At 40.4% G+C, this 23,593-nt stretch overlaps 1 protein-coding gene and 1 long non-coding RNA gene across 3 annotated transcripts; one reads left to right on the top strand and one right to left on the bottom strand.

Moving 5' to 3' along the window:
- The first annotated feature begins 151 nt into the window (after positions 1–151).
- Positions 152–5,555, top strand: LOC144682096 (uncharacterized). The gene is made up of 3 exons (XR_013576936.1): positions 152–283; positions 508–4,272; positions 4,339–5,555. It is a non-coding gene; the product is annotated as an uncharacterized LOC144682096 (long non-coding RNA).
- A 715-nt stretch (positions 5,556–6,270) lies between these two features.
- Positions 6,271–22,713, bottom strand: LOC144682095 (uncharacterized). 2 transcript variants are annotated; one of them, XM_078544421.1, is made up of 5 exons: positions 22,277–22,338; positions 19,977–20,056; positions 9,693–9,831; positions 8,830–8,969; positions 6,271–7,535 (listed from the first exon to the last, which is right to left on the bottom strand). In XM_078544421.1, the coding sequence occupies exons 3-5, from the start codon at positions 9,807–9,809 to the stop codon at positions 6,722–6,724; spliced, it is 1,071 nt and encodes a 356-aa protein (XP_078400547.1). In that variant the 5' UTR covers positions 9,810–9,831; positions 19,977–20,056; positions 22,277–22,338; the 3' UTR covers positions 6,271–6,721. The 2 variants fall into 2 exon arrangements, with proteins under 2 accessions (XP_078400547.1, XP_078400546.1); XM_078544420.1 differs by lacking the exon at positions 19,977–20,056 and having other exon boundaries at positions 22,277–22,713.
- Positions 22,714–23,593: the final 880 nt, after the last annotated feature.

Raw genomic sequence — 23,593 nt, 5'->3', positions numbered from 1 at the left:
GAGCAGTCTGGAGTAGATGGTGCTGAATCAAGGAATCTTCCGAGATCGCTCTCTCCCTCTCCTGAGTCCTGATGGTTCTGTTTTTAAAACCCTGTTAGTGCGAACAGGGTTCCTCTCACCCCTTCTCGATGGATTGAAGGCGCAGGATCTTGCGTAATGTTCATGTACACTTAGAGAATCCCATTGCTCGGATCCGTTACTGCTATAGAGACCAGGCTAATCTCTCAACACTGGGATATTTTTTATAGCTTCACCGAGCATGCTTCTGTGCATTCAGGAAATGGTCAGTGTTAGCGATGCTGAGTGTTTACTGTACATTTACATCTGGGATTTGGCATCATCCTTATGTTTTGTCCTGGCGGGTTTTTTTTTAAAATTTTTAACATATATGTTGCTTCGAACGGATACCGCTTTTTTAAAAAATAAAATAAAACAATTTTGTATGCCGTTACATTTGATTTTATAAATAATGCATATATTCTATTTTATTGTTATTGCAATTTCTAGCGCCGAATTGATTGGTATTCTGCAGTTCGAGAGCTGGAGGCCTACTTCCTTCGTTTCAATGAGGAGGGCGTCTATTAAACGACGGCGTTGTATTTATCGAAACCGATGCAACCACCAAATGTTACAGTTTTAAGACGGTAACATGCATTGCTGGCCATTTTTGTGTGTATGACCACAGTTCTTTTTAATAGAATTGAACTGTTTCATTTCGTGGATTACGTAAACAATTTCTGATTGTGTGCTTGCATGTTAGATGATATATTCATCAATAAGGGCAAACCAGCCTTGAGGCAGAATAGAATTATTCTAGTTAGGTCGCTGTTTTCTGGTTATCTTTCCTTGTCATGGTAACTATTTTCGTCCGGAGCTGCATGGTTTTGTTTCAGTGGGGAAAAAAAAGACATAAAATGCAATGGCAGTAGCTCTAATCATCAGGGTATGTTCATGGTGTGTCGCCTGTAACTCGCAATGAGTCTAATTAGCTCTACTGTTTCTCTTCCGGCCCATTGCCAGCAAATCAGATCAGCTTAGCTTGTCAAAAATAGTCATCCTGAGAAATATGACACGCAGAGTCATGTGTGTGTGTTTTTTTTATTGTTTCTCTTTTTTTGTGTGAATAGCATATACTTCGTTCTTTTCTGTACATCTACAAAGCGTGTGGTGTTTGATATAATGTGCGTTGGGAATCTTCCAAGATGATTGATAGGGATGCTTTGTTAAAAAGAGAACCAGAGTTCCAACGGGAGAAACACCATCTGGACACAAGTCTTCTTTATAATTCTATTGCCGAAAAGTCAAATTCAAACAATAGCCCAAAAAAAGCGTAAAGGGTTTATTATTGCAACCCAATTATTTTTTGCATTCCATAAATTATTTTCATTTTAAGCGAAGGCAAATTCTCCAAATCATTAAATTACTTCTTCGGTGCTTCTAAGAGACAGCGAGAGGCAAGGACTGCAACCGACAAAATGTCTTTTTAAATTAAACTGCATCGTGTAAATCCTTCCTGTGAGCGATTCTTGTTGCAGACAATATAGATCACATGGCACCGAAATCGCCAACTGCAAGTTATGGTTGGCAGCACTCAGGACAGCAAAATCTCGCAAGATTGTTAAAATATCTGGTGTCAGGAGCGAGATTACGAGCCCACGGTTTATTAGATGTACAAGTGTGCTGCTGAATGTCACTTCGAGACACTCCGACTGGAACCCCCAGCCCAATTAAAAGATGTGGGGACCAGCTGGCTTTGCAGCTCATAATAACAGCACCCATCCCAATTAGAAGATGTAGAGATCCGCTCACTGGAGTCTTTAAATTTGACACGAGTTTCCAATAGCAGAGAAAACCCCAAAAGAATCCACCAAAAAATAAATCACGATTTAATTACACCATGTCAGCACCCCAATCAGAAAGCAACGAATGCCACTGTCCTTTTCTTTTGCAAGGTAAGAAGGGGCACAAAGTATTTTATCTTCCGGCACAACAAACCGAATCCATTTTGCTGGAAGTCGAACAGTTTATCGATAATGTGATTAAATTAAATACCAGCTCACAGCATATCTGACACTTCCAGTAAAAGAAAAAACGTTAGTACAAGGTTTATTCAGATTGGGTGTTGACCCACGTGGCACCCCTCAGTTACCAATAATTGCTGACAAACTAATAAACGTTCGAAAAACAATCTTTTTATTTGCTTGGAAAGAAACTTTTTACTTCAAAGTATTTTCTTTACCAAGATGCATCTTAATACAAAGAAAAGTCTTAAAAGTGAAGAAAATACACTTAGTTGTGGTTAAAGAGACAGTCCTTACAGCGGAGAGCTCTAAACAAACCAGAAAAATTAAGAGTTTCAGAAATAAACTCATCCTACCAACAAGCAGGTTTTGGCTCTTTGTTGCTGAGCAGTTACATGCGATAATACTCAAGGTGTTGTCATAGTGTACTACACAAGTTTCATATATTCTCTATTGGTGCTTGGTAGCTTCTGCAACCTGTGGGAGTATGAGTTTCATTGAGTTGGATGACAGTGTGATAGGTTGCAAGTGCATGCCAACAATTCCACAAATTGAGTTACCAATGTGAGGGGCAAGCATATAGTGGAAGGAAAAAATAAAGAATATTTTAAGTATTTAGATGAGCACTGCGGTGTTTCACGGAGCATACAGGGCTATGGGCCAAGTGCTGGAAAATGGGATTAGAATAGATAGGTGCTTGATGGCCGGCACGGACATGATGGGCCGAAGGGCTTGTTTCTGTGCTGTAGAACTCTACGACTCTAGCTGCCCTAACTCAGTCTCAGGCTGTGCAACTAACTCAGGCATGAGCCAGCATCCCTAATCTTCTATACAACATCTTTTCCTGCCTTCTCAACAGGAGCTAGTGTCCAGTGCTGGGGGACAAGATTGGAAGAGGGAAAGAAAGAAAACAACATGCAGCAATAATTTTTCCAAAGTAATTTTCTCAGTAATATAAATCATGAAGCATATATTATAAACAGGTTGCCGTACACTGCAATGCAGTCTTGGTTCTGCAGTTCCAGAGCTCGAGGCCTACTCGACAAATGAGTCAAATAATATTTTTTAATAGTAAGAACAAAGGTAATCCTAGCAGTATCAAACTTTTTTTTTATTCATTCATGGGATGTGGGCATTGCTGGCCAGGCCAGCTTTTATTGCCCATCCCAAATTATTGTTCAGAGGGCTTTTTTTTTTTAAAAAGCGTCAACCACATTGTTGTGGGTCTGGAGTCAAATGTAGGCCAGACTAGGTGAGGGCAGCAGATTTCCTCCCCTGAAGGACATTAATGAACCAGATGGGTTTTTATGACAATTGACAATGTTTCATGGTCATCATTAGACTTTTAATTCCAGATATTTATTGAATTCAAATTCAAACCTGGGTCCCCAGAGCATTACCCTGGGTTTCTGGATTACCAGTCCAGTGACAATACCACTACACCACCGCCTTCCCCATGTTAATTGATTTGAAAATTGCTGCATAATTAAAAGATCTATTGCCTCGTGTGCCTGAAGATATTGTACTATATCAAATGCAATGATCTAACCCTTCAGTGTAATACTGTTTCTATTTATAGTCATTGGATTAAATCCTTACCTTATGTGTTCGACTCACTCTATCATTAACATAAACAGACCCCTTTAGAAATTTAATAGGCTTTATTCATCAAGCTCTGTTATTGCTGCTACTGATTTGTTACTATAGGCTTTATAATTGTTAAATATTCTTTTGCCCAACCATTTTCAAGGTTGTGATATTACCATGGCCAGCTTTGGCAATAACTGCTCTGGTGCAATGCTACCTCACAAGAAAGGGCAGCTAAAAGGAAGATATTAATAAACTGAGGAAGACATGAATAAACTTGCAGAATGGACAAGTAATTGGCAAATGAACTTCAATATAGATAAGCGTAAGGTGGTACATTTTGGTAGGAAGAATAAGGAGGCCACATGCTCATTGGAAAACAAGTCTCTAAATGGGGCAGAGCAGCAGATGGAGTTGGAGATAGAGATACACAAATCATTCAAAGAAGCAACACAGGTTAACATGGCCACAGAAAAGCAAGGCACTGGGTTTCAGTTCCAGAGGGATAGAACTGAAAAGCAAGAAGTTATGTTAAACTAATGTAGAACCTTGGTTAGATCACACTTGGCATACTGTGAACAGCTCTGGTCTCCATATTATATAAAAAACGAGGCACTAGAGAAAGAATAAGAAAGACTTTCTGAAACGGTAGTAGAAAAATGAGGTTATATCAACAGGAAAGATTGAATAGGCTGGACTCCTTTTTTCTAGAAAAGAGTAGAACAGAGAGGTTATATCAACAGGAAAAATTGAATAGGCTGGATCCCTTTCTTCTAGAAAAAAAGGCCAAGGGTGATCTTTAAGATTATGAAGGTGTTTGATGGGGTAGACATTGGGAGGATGTTTTCACTTGAGGATAAGACCAGAACTGAGGGTCATAAATATAAGAGAGTCACTAATAAATTCAATGGAGAATTCAGGATGAACTTCTTTACACAGAAAATAGAAGTATTGAAGGGGAAGTTACATAAGTGCTTGAGATACAAAGAAATAGGATACGTTGATGGGGTTGAAGGATTGTGGGAGACTCATTTGGGGCATATATGCATGGACCTGTAGGGCTGAATGGCCCGTTTCTATGCTGTAACTACTTTATACATAGCATCCAAACAGTACATGTGGATATATTGCTTGCAGTTTGATAAGAATGTATTCATAAATAACAGCTTGAAAATATCTTAAACAAAATTGGGTTGTTTTACAGTGAAATTTACATTTACAATATCTTAATCTAACCTAACCAACTAAAATTTAGAATTAAAAACAAGATGGAAATATTCAGCAGGTCTGGCAGCATTTGTGGAGAGAGAAACAAAGTTAATGTTTAAGGTTGATGACCTTTCATCAGAACGTTCTGCTGAGTAGTTCAAGTAATTTTTTTGTTTCTATTTCAGTTTTCCAGTACTTTGGTGTAATTTTCAGAATGTTGATTTTGATAGTATAGCAAAAAGAAAATGTTACCAAAAATAAACTGACGTTTTCAATTATTTTAGTTAAATGTTTACTGCTCAGAACAGAGTTTTGTATATCTTTGTTTCCAATGAAAACTGATCAGAATTATATCAGTTCTTCCTTGCAGGTTTGATGGAAATCAATATTTTTTCTCCTTCTCAGGGTGCCTGTTCTTGCTCAATATGATTCCAAAAATACCAGCAGCAATTCTAAGTGGAAATGCTTGAAGTGCAAGCCTATACAGTATTTGTATTGTGTGGTACTGTAGCTGGGTTGTCTGTGAATTGAAAGAAGAATCCCAGTTTTCAATAGGACTAAGATGGCTGCTACTATGAAAAAGAGTCCTGTAGGCAGTACAGTTTGATCACCTCACAAAATCTCAAGAGGTGCGCCTGTGAAATGAAAAGTGACATTCTTGTAATTGCTAGGACTCACATCTGCAGATACTTTTGCATATTTGTAAATTCCTGTGCATAGTCTTCATCTGCTCTCCTGTCGGGAAAATATCCAACTAGTCATTGATGTGAAGGCTTAAGTGACCAAGGTCAGAAGAGGAAAATCCAATTCTTATGGGTTGGCTGTGCTTCTTCATCATGTTCTGCATAATGTAGAAAATATGGTGCATGCATTCCTTAAGCGTACACATTAGCAACCTAAGGCAAATTTGGTAAGTTATGGCACCATGTTTATGCAACAAACATTTTAGCTAACATAAGCATCAACAATAATGAATAGCTTATTTCATTTTGTATGGTATTTACAGCCTTTAGCAGATGCTGGAGTAGAAATGCTGGCCCATTTATTTTGCAGGCTATAGTTCATGGGTCAAAGGGTATAGTTTATTCACATACAGCTGTAGCTCACACTTTCCACTGAAAGTAAAATTACAATTTGTGTCTTGGCCTGTTGTATAATTACTATGGTTTTGCTTATTCGTTGTCTATTTGGCTGCCCGTTCAACAAAGAATTGATCATCGCTGTCATCACATGGTCAAAAATCCATAGCTTTCTTTCTTTTGCACACTTAGCTAGAAAAGGAGACTACTTGATACCTTCCAGAGTTTTGTTAAGTAGCCTTCTGGGAAACCTGAACAATTCAGCAGATGACAGAACATTTGATTCTCTACCCTCTGTCCAAGTTAAGCTACTTCTGTATACAGACTCAAAGATTTATCCCAAACTTTGGCAACATCAGCAAGAAGCAAATGACATCTAGCAAAGGGAAAGCAAACTGATGCAATGCCATAGCTCCTGGGGCTTTATGGGAAATGGGATTCAAAGATTTTGAGCAGCAGTATTTCTCTGCATTATTTTGACAACAATTTGCATTTGTACTCATAGCACATTGAACAAATTTTCCAGCTACCACAGCTAGCCATTTACAGCGCTTGTTTACAGTGAAGAGAAAAACTGGACAGGAAGGATTATACAAAGTGTGCCTAACTTTCCTTCCATTTAAATTAATGGACAAGAAATTATACAGGTTTCCTTACAATATGTGATCTTCCCTGCCCAATTTTCCTCTGTATACTGTACACAGCAGGTCTGATAAGACCATGCACAAGGATGGGAAAATCTGCACCATGGTTTCCCCAGAACTTATCCTGTTGGCCTATACTCTGGTGGCTGGAAGATGCAAATTTAAAAAGTGACAGTCCGTTTTATAATGGTTTAGGCTTCACTGTTATCCATGTATCATGGCTTACTATCTTATAGTTAAACCTCTTATAATTACGCAGATCTTGCTTTCTTAATTTCCTGTTTGCTTCATATAGATCTCTTGTTACAGGTGGTATGGGTTCAGTTTTGGATAAATGGGCTAATTCAGCAATGTAACTCCACTGCAGACTATCCAATTTATGAAAATGTCTGTGAGGAATTCCACTTTGCAAAGAGGACTGGTATTCATGTTCTGTAGCTGCATCCATTTCAACTTTAGGTGGTAGCTTATACGTACCATCCAAAGATGCCAAAACAAATGTGACCTGGTTGTGGAACAAAGGAAAAGGGCAAACAGTATTGCATAAACCAATAAAAAAGAGAGTCGGAAATGTGGTGTGGACAATATGTTTGTAAAGTGGGGTAACTCTGTGATCTTTGACCTTTAAGCCCACTTCTTTTCCAAGAAAAGGAAAAGAATAGTTGTAACCAGTGCAGAACATGAATGTATCTGCAGGATACTCCATTCCATCATTACAAATTACTCCAGTCTCTGAAAATCTGTTCAAACCTTTGATTTGCAGGAAATTTGGAGGCAGTGGTGAGGATATCGGCAAACGATTATATACCAAGACAACTTGATTTGCAACTGAGCACAATTCCAATGCTATATCAAGTCCAGATGGACCAGCACCAAGCAGAACCAGATTCTTCCCAGTGAACGGTTCAGCAAACCTGTACTCATGACTGTGCATTTTCTGTCCTTTGAAACGTTCAATTTCGGGGATGTGAGGGATGAAAGGATCAGAATAGTGGCTGCAAATACAAGTTAAAACATAGGAAGAACTTGATTATTGTAAAGTTTTACAAGCCATCTAAATATAACAAAACATTTCAAAGATTTACAAAAGCTCGTTAACTAAGTTAGATCTTTTTGCTTGCTATAAACCTGTGTTCAATTGATTAATATTTGTACGTTTGATTTACAAATTTCTCATTTATTGCAGTTTTGTTATTAAGGAAACCCTGGCATGGATTTTGTGGTCAGCAGCAAAGAAACAGCGCTCACTATTCTTCATGCTTACAACTGCCCACAGAGTTTGTGGGCTTTTGATCAGCAATTTGTGGTAATTAGAGATCCTTCACAGTACGGCGTCCTCTACAGGGGATCTGTGGCATGTGTGACAAAGCAGCAACAGCATATCTCTTCAACCAAGCAGATTGAAGAATCTTCATGGAGACATGCAGTGTGTCAACCATGAAGTATAAATTAGAATATTTAATTCAATGTAAAATCATGTACAGAAAGCAAAATAATGAGGCAAAGAAAGATGGGATTTAGATAGAAAGAGAAGTTTCTTTTAATCTTCAACAATAAATTCTGAGGGAATGGCACTCCACATGTACGAAATTAAATGTTCTGGGCCAGAAACATTGTTTGGCAGTAATTAAGATTTAACGCACCATTCAAAATTTCACTTACACCTGAACGAACAAGCCCCAACTTTCACTGCCCTTGTTTAGTGATTAACTAGTGGGCAAGTACCAGAACTTCACATCTTTCATGTGTTTTACTGCTGAACCTATTGGCAAGGTACCAATGTAACAAGCTGGGAGAGAAGCAGGAAAAATACAGACAGCATATTGGGGTTTTCTGTGTTTAACTGCATACGAATGAACTCCAGAAGTTGTTGTCCACTTTATTTGGTAATAGCCTCACCATTATTGCTATCATAAAATCTTGACCACTATAAAGGGGAGTGCTCACCATACACCTGTTTTACGAATAAATGATTAAATGTGTTCAATGGTAGCAAAGTTAATCCCATTTACAGCAGTTTGTAGGCAGCTCCATTCAGCTTCTTTCAGCTGTGATAAATGTATTAAATTAGATTGATAGACAATATGTCTTGCAGCTACAATGCTTCACATCAGATAGCATTTAGACCCCAACCCATCCTCTGAGCCAAATGTGACTGTGAGAAAATGGGTTGTCAAAATTACATGAAAAATAGATGTGGAGTAACAAATTACTGTTAAATTTATTTCAGATATCTTGGCGATAAAAATAAGCATTTCTCATTGTTAAAATTTAACACTGCAGACTCACCCGTTACAAACAATAACAGAATCAAATCTCTCTGTGCTACGACAATGACTGTTCAGATTCAAAGATGTTACTTCCCAGGAGTTCCGAGCATCTCCAGTGGTTCCAAAAACAGGATTCAATAGTTCAACATATGTGCGAAACTGTGAAAAGATTTGGCAAGTATTCACACCATGCAATGTGCTAAAGATTTGGATAGACAGGGGGTGGAGAGGGGATGGCAATGGGAAGGTTATAGCGTGGGGTGTAAAGGGAGAAATTTAGTGGAGATTAAAAAGGAGGAAAAAGAAATCCCAGCCACATCCTGCATAACTGATTCAGGAAGCTGAAGGTAGAAGCTGTAAACAGGTTGTTTGGTATGTTTCACCAACAGAAAATATGATGAAAGACAATGAGAGGTAGAAAAAGGGAACAACATAGCAATGGGAGGAATAAGACATTCAGCTCCTTGAACCTGTTTCACCAGCCATTTCGATGATAGGTGATCTGTAACTCAAGTCCATTAATCTGTCTTGGTTCCGTAACCCTTAACACTTTTGCCTGACAAAATTCAGGGAAGGACATACATGTTTAAGAACTGCTATCTAGAACAATGGTCTGGTTAAACAACAAATATCTCCTCAGCTTTAACAGCAATGTCATTCGGTCTGAAGTTGAACTCCTGTCACTATACTTCGGGAAGGAGTTCCAACCAATTAACAGTTCAGAACTGAAAAGACTAAGGTCCAGCCCTGTGACTTTAGAGAAAGGGTAATGTTCTTAACAATGCAGCATTTCCTGTGCTCTTTTTGGTTCCTGTTTCATCTATTTTAGATGACAATTTTTGTACTTTACAGAAGTAATAGTGCAAAATTTAGTACTGATACCTTTATGTGGGGTTGAATTTCAAAATGATCAGTGTATCGTTCCAGGTATGACTTCACATCACTGTGATGAATGAAAGAAGGGAGTTGAATGTCAAATGGAAAATCCGGAAAGGACATGACCTCTTTTGGAAGGTTAGTCCTAAAGAAAAGATGAGACACAAAAGCAAAATCAGACTTTGGGAATTAAATACCATGTCACTCAACAAATGAGTTTTTTTTTAAATAATAAGCAGATATTATAGAGGGCAGTTTCAGACTTTGGGCTGTCAGTGGGGAATCTTGCCCATTAGGGACAAGTATCAATAATTTGGTTGTACGCTGTGCTTTATTTTTCAACCATTTAAATTAATGATCAGAGAAAACACAAACAGTGCCAATCTGAGATTATGACACACATTTCTAGCATTGAAGTTCCTTTGCAGGAGCATGAAGTTGAAAATTACCCCTCCTTGCTCATATTAATTTAAACTTTTTGAACCCTTTAGAATAAAATTTAGTGAACTCCTATTGGCTGATTACAAATCGGATCCTGGTAACAGACAAATATGTTGGTTACGAGCTAAAATAAAAGTTTGAGGCAATTGGCAAAATAACTAGTGGCAATGTAAGGAAAAAAGTTAAGCAGCAAATCGTTATGATCTCCGATGCACTGCACTGGAAACAGATTCAATAATAACTTTCAAAAATGAACTGAACAAATTCTTGAACTGGAGAGAATTGTAAGGCTTTGAGGAAAGCATGAGAGTGGGAATAACTGGACAGCTTTTTTAAAAGAGCCAGCACAGGCACAATGGGTCAAATGGCCTCCTTCTGTGCTTTATCTTTTTATTCTATACAATTAGTCTATCACTATCTGAAAAGATGTTAACATTTTAGTTTCGAGTTCATTGAAATGTTAATGTTTTATTCTCCTTTCAGATATTGATAGACTATTTCTCCCATGCTTGTTTTCCAATACTGACTTCCAGCATTTCTAGTACTTTTCTTGGTATCTTGTATTTTTAGTTGGATAAGAGCCTGTGCCTGTAGATTCCTTTACTATTTTATTACTTTTTGAAGGACTGTAGTAAAGCAGATACTAGCATCATCCATAACTTTGAATTTTATTTACAATTGTACTTGTTATTTTGTTTATCCCCGAGTGTTGAGTTTTTTGTGGCCAAAGACAGTTATGGGGCAGAAAATGCCCAAAAGCTGAATTTGTTACTTTTCCACCACCACCATTATTTTTCCATTTCAGGTTCTGGCACCTATGCACCTATGATGTATGATGGCAAAGATACAGGTAAAAGACTATCCCAAAATGCCAAGATTAATTGGAGATTGACAAACTACAGTCAGAAATAAAAGAAAAGGTTGTATTTCTATAGTGCTACTCATGTTATTAGGATATAGCAAAATACATCATTGGATTCCAGTTGAGATGTGGTTATTGTTTTGCACATAAACACAGAATTTTTCATAATTTTCAAACAGCAATGAGATAAATTATCAGTTAATCTGTTCAGTGTTATTGGTAGAGGAATGAACATTGATCTGAACACCAAACAACTCATTGCTCTTTTTTGAAAAGTATCACAAGATCTTGATACAAAAGCAATATACTGTGGATGTTGGAAATCTAAAATAAAAGCAAATACTGCTGGAAATACTCAGCAGGTCAGGCAGCGTCTGTGGAGAGAAACAGAGTTAATGGTTCAGGTTGATGGCGCTTCATCAGAACAGAAGGAAGATAGATATGTAAAAGTTTTTAAGCCAGTGGAAGGGAGGAGGTGGGGGCGGAGAGCAGGAAGAACAAAAGTGAAAGGTCTGTGATAGGGTGGAGGGCAGGAGAGATTAACTAACAAAATATTCCATGGTGCACTAGCCAAAGGGAGTGGTAATAGGTATAGTAAAGGGATAAAGGTTGTGTCCAGATGAGGAGCGAATGGCTATACAGCAGCCACCTGAATACAACATGAAGGGATAAAGAAAGAAACAAAGCAGCAAAGAGAAAAGACAACCAAAAAAATACATTGAACAAGATGCAGGCAGAGGTTATGATCTAAAGTTGTTGAACTCGATAGAGTCCAGAAGGCTCTCGAATGCCAAGACAAAAGATGAGGTGCTGTTCCTCGAGCTTGCATGGAGCTTCATTGGACAGAAAGGTCAGCATGGGAGGAAGGTGGAGAATTAAAATGACAGGCAACAAGAAACTTGGAATCATGCTTGCGGAGTGAATGGAGGCATTCTGCAAAGCAGTTACCCAGTCTATGTTTGGTCTCCCCAGTGTAGAAGATACCACATTGTGAACATCAGATCCTATACTAAATTGTAAGAAGTACACCTGAAAGGGGTGTTTTGGATGGTGAGAAGGAAAGCGAAAGGACAGGTGTTGCATCTCATATCTCATGCAATTGCATGGCAAGGTGCCATGGGAAGGGCTAGGGGTGTGCCAGGGTGTCATGGAGGGAACAGTCCCTTCAGAAAGCAAAAAGGAGGGCAGGGAAAGATGCATTTGGTGGTGGCATCACTCTGGAGCTGGTGAAAGTGGCAGAGGATGACTCATTGAGTACGGAGGCTGGTGGAATGGAAGATGAGGACAAGGGAAACCCTATCATGGTTCCAGGAGGGAGGGAAAAAAGGTGGGAACAGAAGTGCGTGAAATAGATTGGACACAGTGCAGGGTGCTGTCAAACATGCTGGGTGGGCATGTTGAAGATAAAGGAAGATACCATAAGATTTTATTTGTTTTATTTTTGCTGACTTGCTTTTTTCTTTATCCCTTCATGTTGTTGCTACATAGCCATTCACACCTCATCTGGACACAACCTTAGGCCCTTTACTATACCCATTACCACTCCCTTTGGCCTTTACATCTTGAAATCTTTGTTGATTAGTTTCTCCTGCCCTCCACCCTTCCTTTTTGTTCTTACTGCCTTCTGCCCTTCTATTGGCTTAAAAACTTTTATGTTTCTATCATCCTTCTGTTCTGATGAAAGGTCATCAACCTGAAACATTCTGCTTCTCTCCACAGATGCTGCCTAACCTGCTGTGTATTTCCAGTATTTTTTGTTTTTATTATCACAACATCTTGCATGCCCAATTCAACAGATGGAGCCTTGATTTTATATCATGTGAGGAACAGTATCTAACAATGCAGCACTTCCTCAGTGCCACTAATTGAATCTAGCCATCTCCTCGTTCTCATTTTTTCTCCCCAACTCCATATTCCTACCCATTTCACCTTGAAGGTCTCTCTTTGTGTCTCACCTTCTCATAGCTGTCTTCACCACGAGGCTCAGCAATATCTTGTAGATCTATCAGGACCCTACCATTCCCAACCAGACTCCTTGAATCTCATTTCAATTAAAATCTGTTTCCAACCCATCTCTGCTGTTTTTCTATTCAAGATTGTATCTCTCCAAACGGGTTCCTTTTTCTCCAAAGATTGATTATCATCTAGACCAACAACACTCAAGAAGCCTGATACCATCCAGGACAAAGCAGCCTGCTCGATTGGCACCCCTTTAACCAACTTAAATATTCACTCCCTCCAACACTGTTGCGCAGTGGCAGCAGTGTGTACCATATAAAAGATGCACTGCAGTAACTTGGCAAGCCTCCTTCGATAGCACCTTCCAAACCTGCAGCCTCTGCTACCCAGAAGGACAAAGGCAGCAGATGCATTGGAACACCACCACTTGTGTTAATCGGATCCACACCAGTTGGTGAAGTTAAAACTAAGACACAGCTGCTTTCTTGGCTGGAGACAGTTTATTGGCTTAGTTCATAGTCAATACTACTCCAACCCCCCCACCCTCTGCCCCCATGTCCCAGCTATTCCATTTATAGGTGTACAAATACCCTTCTCCTGTTTTACAATGTAATTGCCATTAAAACTTAATGTAATTAATAAGACATTGACAACCTGCAAGTTCCCCTCCAAGCCACACACTTGGAACTATATCACCATTACCTCATTGTTGCTGGGTCTAAAACCTGGAACTCCCTTCCTAACAGCACTGTGGGTGTCCATACTCCAGGTGGACTGCAAAGGCTTAAGAATGCTGTTCATCACCACCTTCTCAAGGGCAATTAGAGCTGGGTAACAAACACCGGCCTTGCCAACTACGCTCACATACCATGAAAGAATAAAAATTTTGATACAGCTTCCACATTACTCACTAACCTACTATTTAAGCAAAGTGGTTGATATCTGGTTTCTTTATTGACCCCTGTGTTTCAACTGGAGCTCTCCTTATAGTTGGATGGCATCAATTCTGACCATTATCATTCGACTGTAGCTGGGAATTTTTTACAATGCCTCTTCTTGGCCTTCACTCTTTTTACTTTGGCTTGATTTACTTCTTACTCTCAGGTACATTATCCAATACTGTGCATTCCCTGCTTACATCTATGGGACATTTTTTTTAATGGAATTCTCAATTTGCTTACATATTTTGGCCGTTGCAGTAGACTGGAACCCACAATTCTTTTCTCCTGTTTTGGGCCTTCTGTGCTTTTCAACTAACTATGTGCTCTTTCACTTCCCTCTTGCCAAGTACTCTGTCAAATATCACTCCTCCTACCTTTCATTACTCCTCAGCTTCCTCCTCTTCTGTCATGAGTATAGAGTCCCCCTCCCCACCTCTAGAAACCTACAATTTATCTCTGTCTCCTTTGGCATTCTTCACAGTATTTATTCATGGATTCTTCCACAGTAACAATCCCAAACTGTCCCATCCTCTGCCCCAGCATCTACCTTGCTGGAGATGTTTCTCAGATTGATTCCTGTTACCTTGTCCCCATCCCACTTACCCTTCCTTCCTCTACAGCTCTTCCCAATCCCATGTGCAAATCTGCAATGATTACCTCTCTCTACTTTTCCATTCAGAATATTCATTCTTTTGTGAACATGGCCTTGTGGTTCATTATCTCTGCTGCATATTCCATCAAAATAATTACATTCACTGAAATATGAATCATTGTTGGTTATTCTTTCACCTTGTATTAGGAAATCAGTACTCTTGGTTTAGGGGATAAAATGAAATGAATGATAAAGAAAAATGGCTAATGAACCATATAATGGTAATGTTAAGTGGTTTGTTTTCCAATGCAGTTTAGACCTAAGTGGAGTACCTTACAGTTCAGTGTTGGTGCCCTTCTCTTCATTATACTTATTAAGGATCTGTAGGAGAACATAGCATGTCAATTAAATATACATATTACATCCAATTGTGTGAAAGAATAAGGACCTCAGAAAAATAGAAACAGAAAATTCATGGTACAGAAGGAAGCCATCTAACCCATAAATTATATTAGAAGTAAGATGAAAAATAGATTTAAATAAATCAGGAAAGTATCTTCAAGACAAAAACAGAAAATGCTGGAAAAACTCAGCAGGTCTAACAGCATCTGTAGAGAGAAAAACAGAGTTAACATTTCGAGTCCATATGACTCTTCTTCAGACCTGATTTGTTTTTCCAGCATTTTCTGTTTTTGTTTCAGATTTCCAGCATCCATTCTAAGCTACTTTGGCCAGGGTTTCTCAGTCGAAGGCCGGGGGGGGTGGGCTGGTCACGCCGGCACGTAAAATGACAGGTGATGACGTCAGGCCTGCGTCCTGACATTATCGCACTGTCTCGCATTGTTTCATTTAAATATCATTCCATGGGAAGTTGGAGAAGAATTTCTCACTGAGGTCTCCTCAATTGCCTGCCAAAAGCTCCAAGGAAGCATCCAAAATTAATGTTAATCGGGCATTCATATATCTTAGTGATATCTTTCATCTGCTGTCCCAGCTTCCCCTGAGAAAAGCAGCCTTCATCTGCATAAATACCTGCCCTAATGATGTCAAACTACCTATGTTTGCAGATGCAAAAATTGAGGCACCAGTGGATCGCCTTTGTAGTCTGACTTTCCTTGCCGTCGTCCACAGGTCATCCATTTCTTCCAGGCATGCCAAATAGGGTAGGAAGTTCCATTTGGAAATCTATTCATGCCATTAACAGTGCTGGATGCAAGACATTATAATAATTGGTTCAAAGGGTCATGACAACTAACTGCCAATAGTAAAGAAAGCTTAAAAAATTGCTGAAATATCCAAACTTTTATATTGCAGTATTCATGCTGTTGTCTAACAACCCTGGATGGATATCTGTAATTTACATTTCACATCCTGTACCATAATGTGGGAAATGGCATGTAAATCCCAAATATTGAAATGAAATGTTTGAGCCAGACTTCCATTACTGCTGGCCCTATTAACCAGAAAATACTTGTGTAGGGTTATGACAAGATAGAAATTCTGTCCATTTTCCATTTCTGCTGCCAAAAAATAATTATCAGGCATTAATAAGCAAGAAATTTGGGGTTATGACTTAATGCAACTGAAGGAAGCCCTTCTGCATTTCTCAGATCAGCTGGCACCAAGTTCCTTTAGTTTTTTTTTTAAAAAGCACAAAATTAATGATTTTCAACAGTCCTTACACTTGAGTCATTAAAGTACACTGGGGCCAGTCATACAAAATGCAACACTCGAAGCCCAAAGTAAACGTTACTGTATTCATATCAGATACAGTTTATTTTTGGAACTTGTACACAGCTAGGATTCTACATCCACCAGAGGCTAATGCTGAGTCACAGTTTGTCTTTAGGAGTGGACAGCTCATATAACAGCAGGGTAAAAAGTTAACTACTCAGCAATCTCTACATGCAAGTCTGTCCGGATCCTGACTGCCATAGATTTTTTAAAAAAGTTCTCATATACATATCTTTCCAAAGCTGTTTTATCCTACACCTACCCTACCCCCACTTGGCTTTCTGTTACCTGTTCCTATTAATTTTACTGGGGGAATATCATTCCTCCACCCACCAATATCCACCACCCCTGTTGAGTTTCGTTTAAAAATAAAATCTAGGACAGTCTGTTAGCTACAACATTGCAGTCACAACTAGGATCAAATTCCAATTCAGGCATGATTGATATTCAAGTTTAGGCTTACATAGGTTATACGGCACATAAATAGGCCTTTTGCCCAAGCAGTCCATGCTGGTCTTTATGCTCCACTTAACCCTCCTCCCATCTTTCCACATCTAAATTTACCATTGTAACCATCTATTCCCTTCTCCCTCATAGCTCCCCCTTAAATGCATCTATACAAATCACTTCAACCACTGGTAGAATTCCACATTCTCACCACTGTCGGGGTAAAGAAGTTTCTTCTGAATTCCCTAATATATTTCTCATAAAAGGATCATTTGTCTTCTGTTTTTATGTTATTTATGGAAGGAAGGAAAAGCTGAAACTAGAAATCCCTTTGTGCATGGCTTGGGTAATCTCCTTGGAACTGATCAGTTGCACCAAGATGATTGCAAACTTCACTGTTTCACTCAATCATTTGAGGACAGTGTGTAAATAAACTAGTGTGGGAAGATACCAAATCAGGAACAAAATTAGAAAAACAGTACATTAAACTCAAGCAGTAAAAATTGCAAAACCCTCTTTGCACCACCAGTGGAGAATAACATTTTGCAAACTAAGTCTCATTGAATAAGTTTACAGTTCAACTTAGAGAACTGATTTACAAATGCAGTAAAACTGGACATCAAGTCATAAGGTTATCTGCTAAGGATGGTCAGTCTACCATTCTGAGAAAGCTATAATTATAATGATCCACAATTAGGCAATTACATCCAAAGAGAGAATAATATGTCATTTCTGATGGCACAAATCTTAAACAAATCCTTTTTATTTCCTCCTTCAGGTACTATGCCCTGAGGGGGCATTGATGACATGGACCTCCATTGGGCTGGTCCATGATAATAACAAAAAGCTAAAAGCTACTGCGGATGCTGGAAATCCAAAACAAAAACAGAATTACCTGGAAAAACTCAGCAGGTCTGGCAGCATCGGCGGAGAAGAAATCAGTTAACGTTTCGAGCCTTCATGGCCCTTTGGCAGAACTGAAGCATAGTTAGGAGAAGGGAGAAATATAAACTGGTTTAAGGTGGGTGGGGGGGGTGGGGGAGAGAGAGAGAGAGAGAGAGAGAGACACTGAGGGTGTGGTGATTGTGGAGATGAGCAGATAATCAAAAGATGTCACAGACAAAAGGGTCAAAGAGGTGTTGAAGGTGGTGATATTTGTCTGAGAAAAGAGCTAATTAAGAATGGAAGACAGGATATTCAAAGTACAGCTCTAGTGGGGGTGGGGTGGAAAGACTAACAAGGTTTTAGTTTAGATTTAAAAATAATGGAAATAGGTGAGGAAAGAAGAATCTATATAAATTATTGAAAAAAAAAGCGGGGGGGTGGGGAAGAAACGGGGTGGGGATGGGGGGAGGGGGAGTTTAAGATCTAAAGTTGTTGAATTCAATATTCAGCCCGGAAGGCTGTAAAGTGCCTAGTCGGAAGATGAGGTGCTGTTCCTCCAGTTTGCGTTGGGCTTCACTGGAACAATGCAGCAAGCCAAGGACAGACATGTGGGCAAGAGAACAGGGTGGAGTGTTAAAATGGAAAGCGACAGGGAGGTTTGGGTCTTTCTTGCGGACAGACCGCAGGTGTTCCGCAAAACAGTCGCCCAGTTTGCGTTTGGTCTCTCCAATGTAGAGGAGACCGCTTTGGGAGCAACGAATGCAGTAGACTAAGTTAGGGGAAATGCAAGTGAAATGCTGCTTCACTTGAAAGGAGTGTTTGGGCCCTTGGACAGTGAGGAGAGAGGAAGTGAAGGGGCAGGTGTTGCATCTTCTGCGTGGGCATGGGGAGGTGCCATAAGTGGGGGTTGAGGAGTAGGGGGTGATGGAGGAGTGGACCAGGGTGTCCCGGAGGGAACGATCCCTATGGAATGCCGTCAGGGGGGGGTGAAGGGAAGATGTGTTTGGTGGTGGCATCATGCTGGAGTTGGCGGAAATGGCAGAGGATGATCCTTTGAATGCGGAGGCTGGTGGGGTGATAAGTGAGGACAAGGGGGACCCTATCATGTTTCTGGGAATGAGGAGAAGGCGTAAGGGAGGATGCGCGGGATATGGGCCAGACACGGTTGAGGGCCCTGTCAACGACCGTCGATGGAAAACCTCCGCATTCAAAGGATCATCCTCCGCCATTTCCGCCAACTCCAGCATGATGCCACCACCGAACACATCTTCCCTTCACCCCCCCTGACGGCATTCCGTAGGGATCGTTCCCTCCGGGACACCCTGGTCCACTCCTTCATCACCCCCTACTCCTCAACCTCCACTTATGGCACCTCCCCATGCCCACGCAGAAGATGCAACACCTGCCCCTTCACTTCCTCTCTCCTCACCGTCCAAGGGCCCAAACACTCCTTTCAAGTGAAGCAGCATTTCACCTGCATTTCCCCTAACTTAGTCTACTGCATTCGTTGCTCCCAATGCGGTCTCCTCTACATTGGAGAGACCAAACGCAAACTGGGCGACCGTTTTGCGGAACACCTGCGGTCTGTCCGCAAGAAAGACCCAAACCTCCCTGTCGCTTGCCATTTTAACACTCCACCCTGTTCTCTTGCCCACATGTCTGTCCTTGGCTTGCTGCATTGTTCCAGTGAAGCCCAACGCAAACTGGAGGAACAGCACCTCATCTTCCGACTAGGCACTTTACAGCCTTCCGGGCTGAATATTGAATTCAACAACTTTAGATCTTAAACTCCCCCTCCCCACCCCGTTTCTCACCCCCCCCGCCCACCCCCCCTCCGCTTTTTTTTTCCAATAATTTATACAGATTCTTCTTTCCCCACCTATTTCCATTATTTTTAAATCTAAACTAAAACCTTGTTAGTCTTTCCACCCCACCCCCACTAGAGCTGTACTTTGAATATCCTGTCTTCCATTCTTAATTAGCACTTTTCTCAGACAAATATCACCACCTTCAACACCTCTTTGACCCTTTTGTCTGTGACATCTTTTGATTATCTGCTCATCTCCACAATCACCACACCCTCAATGTCTCTCTCCACCCCCCCTCCCCCACCCCACCACCCACCTTAAACCAATTTATATTTCTCCCTTCTTCTAACTATGCTTCAGTTCTGCCGAAGGGCCATGAAGGCTCGAAACGTTAACTGATTTCTTCTCCGCCGATGCTGCCAGACCTGCTGAGTTTTTCCAGGTAATTCTGTTTTTGTTTTGGTCCATGATAATGCTTGGCAAAGTACTACAGTTGTTTGCCATTGCATTCTGGAGTATGGCTGACCAGGAAACTCTCCCAATCTTACCGCCTGCCATCAGGTGTTTTGGAAAGGATTTACAGGCTGTTAATCAACCTATCTGGCCACATTACAAACACACCTTCCAAGTCCTGAAGTCGGAACCCAGAGCTTCAGGCCAGAGGTAGGGACACTACAACTGTGCCACAAGACCTCCCTGGACTGGAATGTACAGGGTGAAAATATAAACAAAAATATCACTGTGAGCCAAGCAGACAGCAGCATAGAAAAATAAAAGTTAGCACTTTTAAAACAGTTATTACTATCATTTGTATAAATTACTAGATTGTAAAATTTGGTTACCTTGAAATTCAAGTAGCTCAACCAAAATGTTATTCGAGTTAATTGGCTTAATGTTATCAGTTCTTGACTTTGCTTCATACTGCAGCACTGAATAAAAGCTGGATGTTCCACATCCTTCAAGTTTATACTATATGCAAATCTTAAATAGTAATACAAAATAGAAACTTTTATAAAATAGCACTGATTTCTATTAATCTTTAAGCAGATTCTCTTTGCCATTTCTGACTTATCAACTGAAGGTTACTGCTTAAATTTTCATTGTTTAGCAGCAGATACTAATTTCACAATTTCAGTTACATCCAAGTTCAGAATTATCAGGTTTTTATTCTCCCTAGTTTCCTCTCCTGACTTAGCTGGGGCACATTTCCATTGCTGCAGCCATCAGTAGCTTTTGATTACCATGGGTGAACCGAGACAGTATCACATGCAAATCAACTGCAGGTTACATCACGACTATGCTACATCCAATATTCACATGTACATTTTCCTGCAATTGTCAGTGGCAGTAATCAGCTGGATGATTTCTCTCTGCCACTCCATCCCTTACTTATTTAAATCCCAAGGGCGCTGGCACCAATTTGAGTACCTTTACCACTGTCCATTAAAATTGGCTAATGCAGTACAGACATGAAACTGAACCTTTGGCTTTCATCTGGCTCAAGACAAAACCTTCATTTGTCTTTTTTCTGATTATAGCTTCTTGTTTCTACTCAAATCCACAGCAATTAGTACAGGTAGACACAGGAGCTATGTAATCCTCCACAACAGCTGATAAAGCATTTGCATTCAGACACAGGAGAATGTGAATTCAAAATCCTCTTCCTCCTTGGCCTGGCCTTGCTCCAACTATTTCTACAAACTTATTTCTACAACTCCATCCAGTTCTCATACTCTTCAGTCTACCCCCAACTCTGCTCAAAGAAGTGCAGTGGGGTTGAAATGCAATAATGTAAGAAAGATCCTATTTGTCTTGCCATAGTCATGTGACCTCTGTTACGTGATTGCATTTCAACCCAAACACACCCACAGATCACCACTGTGGAATTTTCTTCCTAAATGCCTGTCTAACCCAATCTCCATAAACCCTTTTCAAAACTTGCCTCTTACCAATCTTTAGTAACTTCCCCTAACCTTCTCTGCATTCTCACAGAGTCCAATCCATGCCTTTGCAAAGTATTGTTACATGAATGTAGAGTTTCAAAAGTCCTCCTTCCTGCAGCTACTCCCACCAGAATATCTGCTGTCATGGTATGTCACCCATCTGTCTTGCACCATCCTCACCCATCCACTGTAGCTTGTCTGCAACCACACTGTGACATCTGCATCCAATTACTAGGTCTACTCCTCCTTCTGCTCTCCATTTTGCCCTCTTAAAGAGATCACCATAGCTTTATAGCCTATAGCTCTGATCAAATGGGCAAAATACTGACATTTCAAAAGTAAGTTTGTGTTATTTTTGATAATTCCATACTAATATGAACACTCCCCAAAAATAAAAAAATTGAAATTACTGTTTCAGATACCTTAAGTAACAAAAAGGAGCAATCAAATTTCCAATCACTTTGATTGACATCACTTGAATCCCACGGCTTTACTCCACCCAGCCCTGGAAATCCAAAGCGCCTGTAACCCAGCTCAAATGGCGCTTATCTATTTTTACAGTTTTTTCCTGTTTGAATTTTAGTGGTAAAAGATTTTTCCAGCATTGTTTTATTGGTAGATGAATTTCAAATCAGTACACCAAGATTGGTTAATCTGAGCAACTGGATATATGCAATGGAAACATATTCTGTGTCCCCTAAAGCTTCTCACATCGATGCGGTCCAAGAAGACAAAAGCAGGTTGACTCCTGCTTGACTGTACCTGCTGACTTGACGCGACCACCAGATGGTGCAACCTACCACGTAGGAAAACAAAAAACGGTCCGCTTCCGGTCACCTGGATTAACCAGTGGGCATTGGGAGGGCGAGAGCTCACGTTGATGTACCAACAGCAGGATCTGGGTTTCCGTTCATGAAATGTTACCTAATTGATACATCAAGTTACCTTTCTGTTAGCTGTGCGCGTGGTGCACATTACCTTAAGTCCCTGTACATGCTGGAATGTAGAGGCAGGCCATTGTCATCCTTCCCCACTCTGTCTGTGTAAACCCAGGTGCCTCCAACACTGTCCGATAGCTCATACACCACAGGGGGAGCGAAGCTCTGTGGCCTGGCCAGCAGGTGATGAGCAGCGCAGAGTCCGCTCGCCCCTGCGCCGATGACCGCTACCTTTAGCTTGTGATAGCTCATGGTTAATGACTTTACAAAATGTGAACTTTAGTCATTTCCCAGGTCCTTTACTCGATAGGCGTTTATTTGCCCAACTCGCTGCCTGCTGCTGGTGATCTTTTAATTAAAGCTGTGTGGTACTCTCTCGGCCCCAGTAAAATTGCCTCATTACCGGAGAAATAAATGAGTAATTTGAGTGCTAAAACGGAGAACGTATTCCTTTTAAATGCCTGACAGCTCTGGCGGAATTACCGTGCCCGCTACACTGCTCCACTCCGCCGATTGGTGGATATTCTTTAACCAAAAGATTCTGTGGACTACCGTCAATCATCAACTATCAGGGGCGTTACCAGAGGAAAAAGGCAAAATCATTTTATTCACTTTTAAAGAGGTCTCCAAAGACGTTTAAACCGTATTTGATTTTTCTTAGAACATTTTACGCAGCTTTTACTGCAATGTTTTTATTTCTTTCCAGCCCACCACCTTCACCGCCCATGTGCAAAATAAACCTGCGCACGTTTAAATGGAATGTCTATTTCCTTAATTTAATGGCACTGATTTTCCTGAAAGAGTTAACCGTTGCTGCTAGTGGATCGATAGACGTTGACAGCTCTCCATCACCACATTAAAAAATCGCCCCTTTTTCAGATGTTCGTCTAGACGGTGCGTGCTCATGGGCCACTCTGCTGTTGGCACCTTTCAGCAAAGTCGCTAGATGGCGAACAGGAGTGGGAATTCTGGCTGATCTGCCTTTTCTGGCCTGAGAACTGCTGGATTACAATTATAGAGTATAAAAGCTGCTGCCCTAACTCACTCACTACCTACAGGTTGACCGTGGAACCTGAGGCTTTCTTATCACTCGGATATGTAGGTCAGTGTTGTTCAATAGACTTGCCAGTCGATTGGGGCCACAGACATTTGGCGAATTGATGCTGTTCATTTTTAAAGCCACATAATACTGAGTTTTGTTCTTAATACTGAGTTGTGTTGAAGTTGCAGCGGTAGGTATGTGTATGAGTGTCAGTCGCTAGACCGCTGTTTGTCATCAGTCCCTAATTTGAGCAAGGATCAACCAAATTGTCATTGGACCGGAACCACATATGGGTCAGAAATTCAGTTTTCAGGT

This window comes from Cetorhinus maximus, chromosome 6 (genome assembly GCF_964194155.1).
Source record: "Cetorhinus maximus chromosome 6, sCetMax3.hap1.1, whole genome shotgun sequence".
NCBI classification, from domain to species: domain Eukaryota; kingdom Metazoa; phylum Chordata; class Chondrichthyes; order Lamniformes; family Cetorhinidae; genus Cetorhinus; species Cetorhinus maximus.
This window is presented reverse-complemented; position numbering and strand designations above follow the sequence as displayed.

What these genes read in the sequence shown, in the direction of transcription:
- LOC144682095 (XM_078544420.1), bottom strand. Translation starts at nt 22,488, where the DNA reads ATGAGCTATCACAAGCTAAAGGTAGCGGTCATCGGCGCAGGGGCGAGC. An exon ending in AGCATGTACAGGGACTTAAG is followed by an intron (nt 9,832 to 22,276) that starts GTAATGTGCACC and finishes TCTTTTCTTTAG; the next exon opens with GACTAACCTTCCAAAAGAGG. An exon ending in TCTGTTATTGTTTGTAACGG is followed by an intron (nt 7,536 to 8,829) that starts GTGAGTCTGCAG and finishes TTGTATTTGCAG; the next exon opens with CCACTATTCTGATCCTTTCA.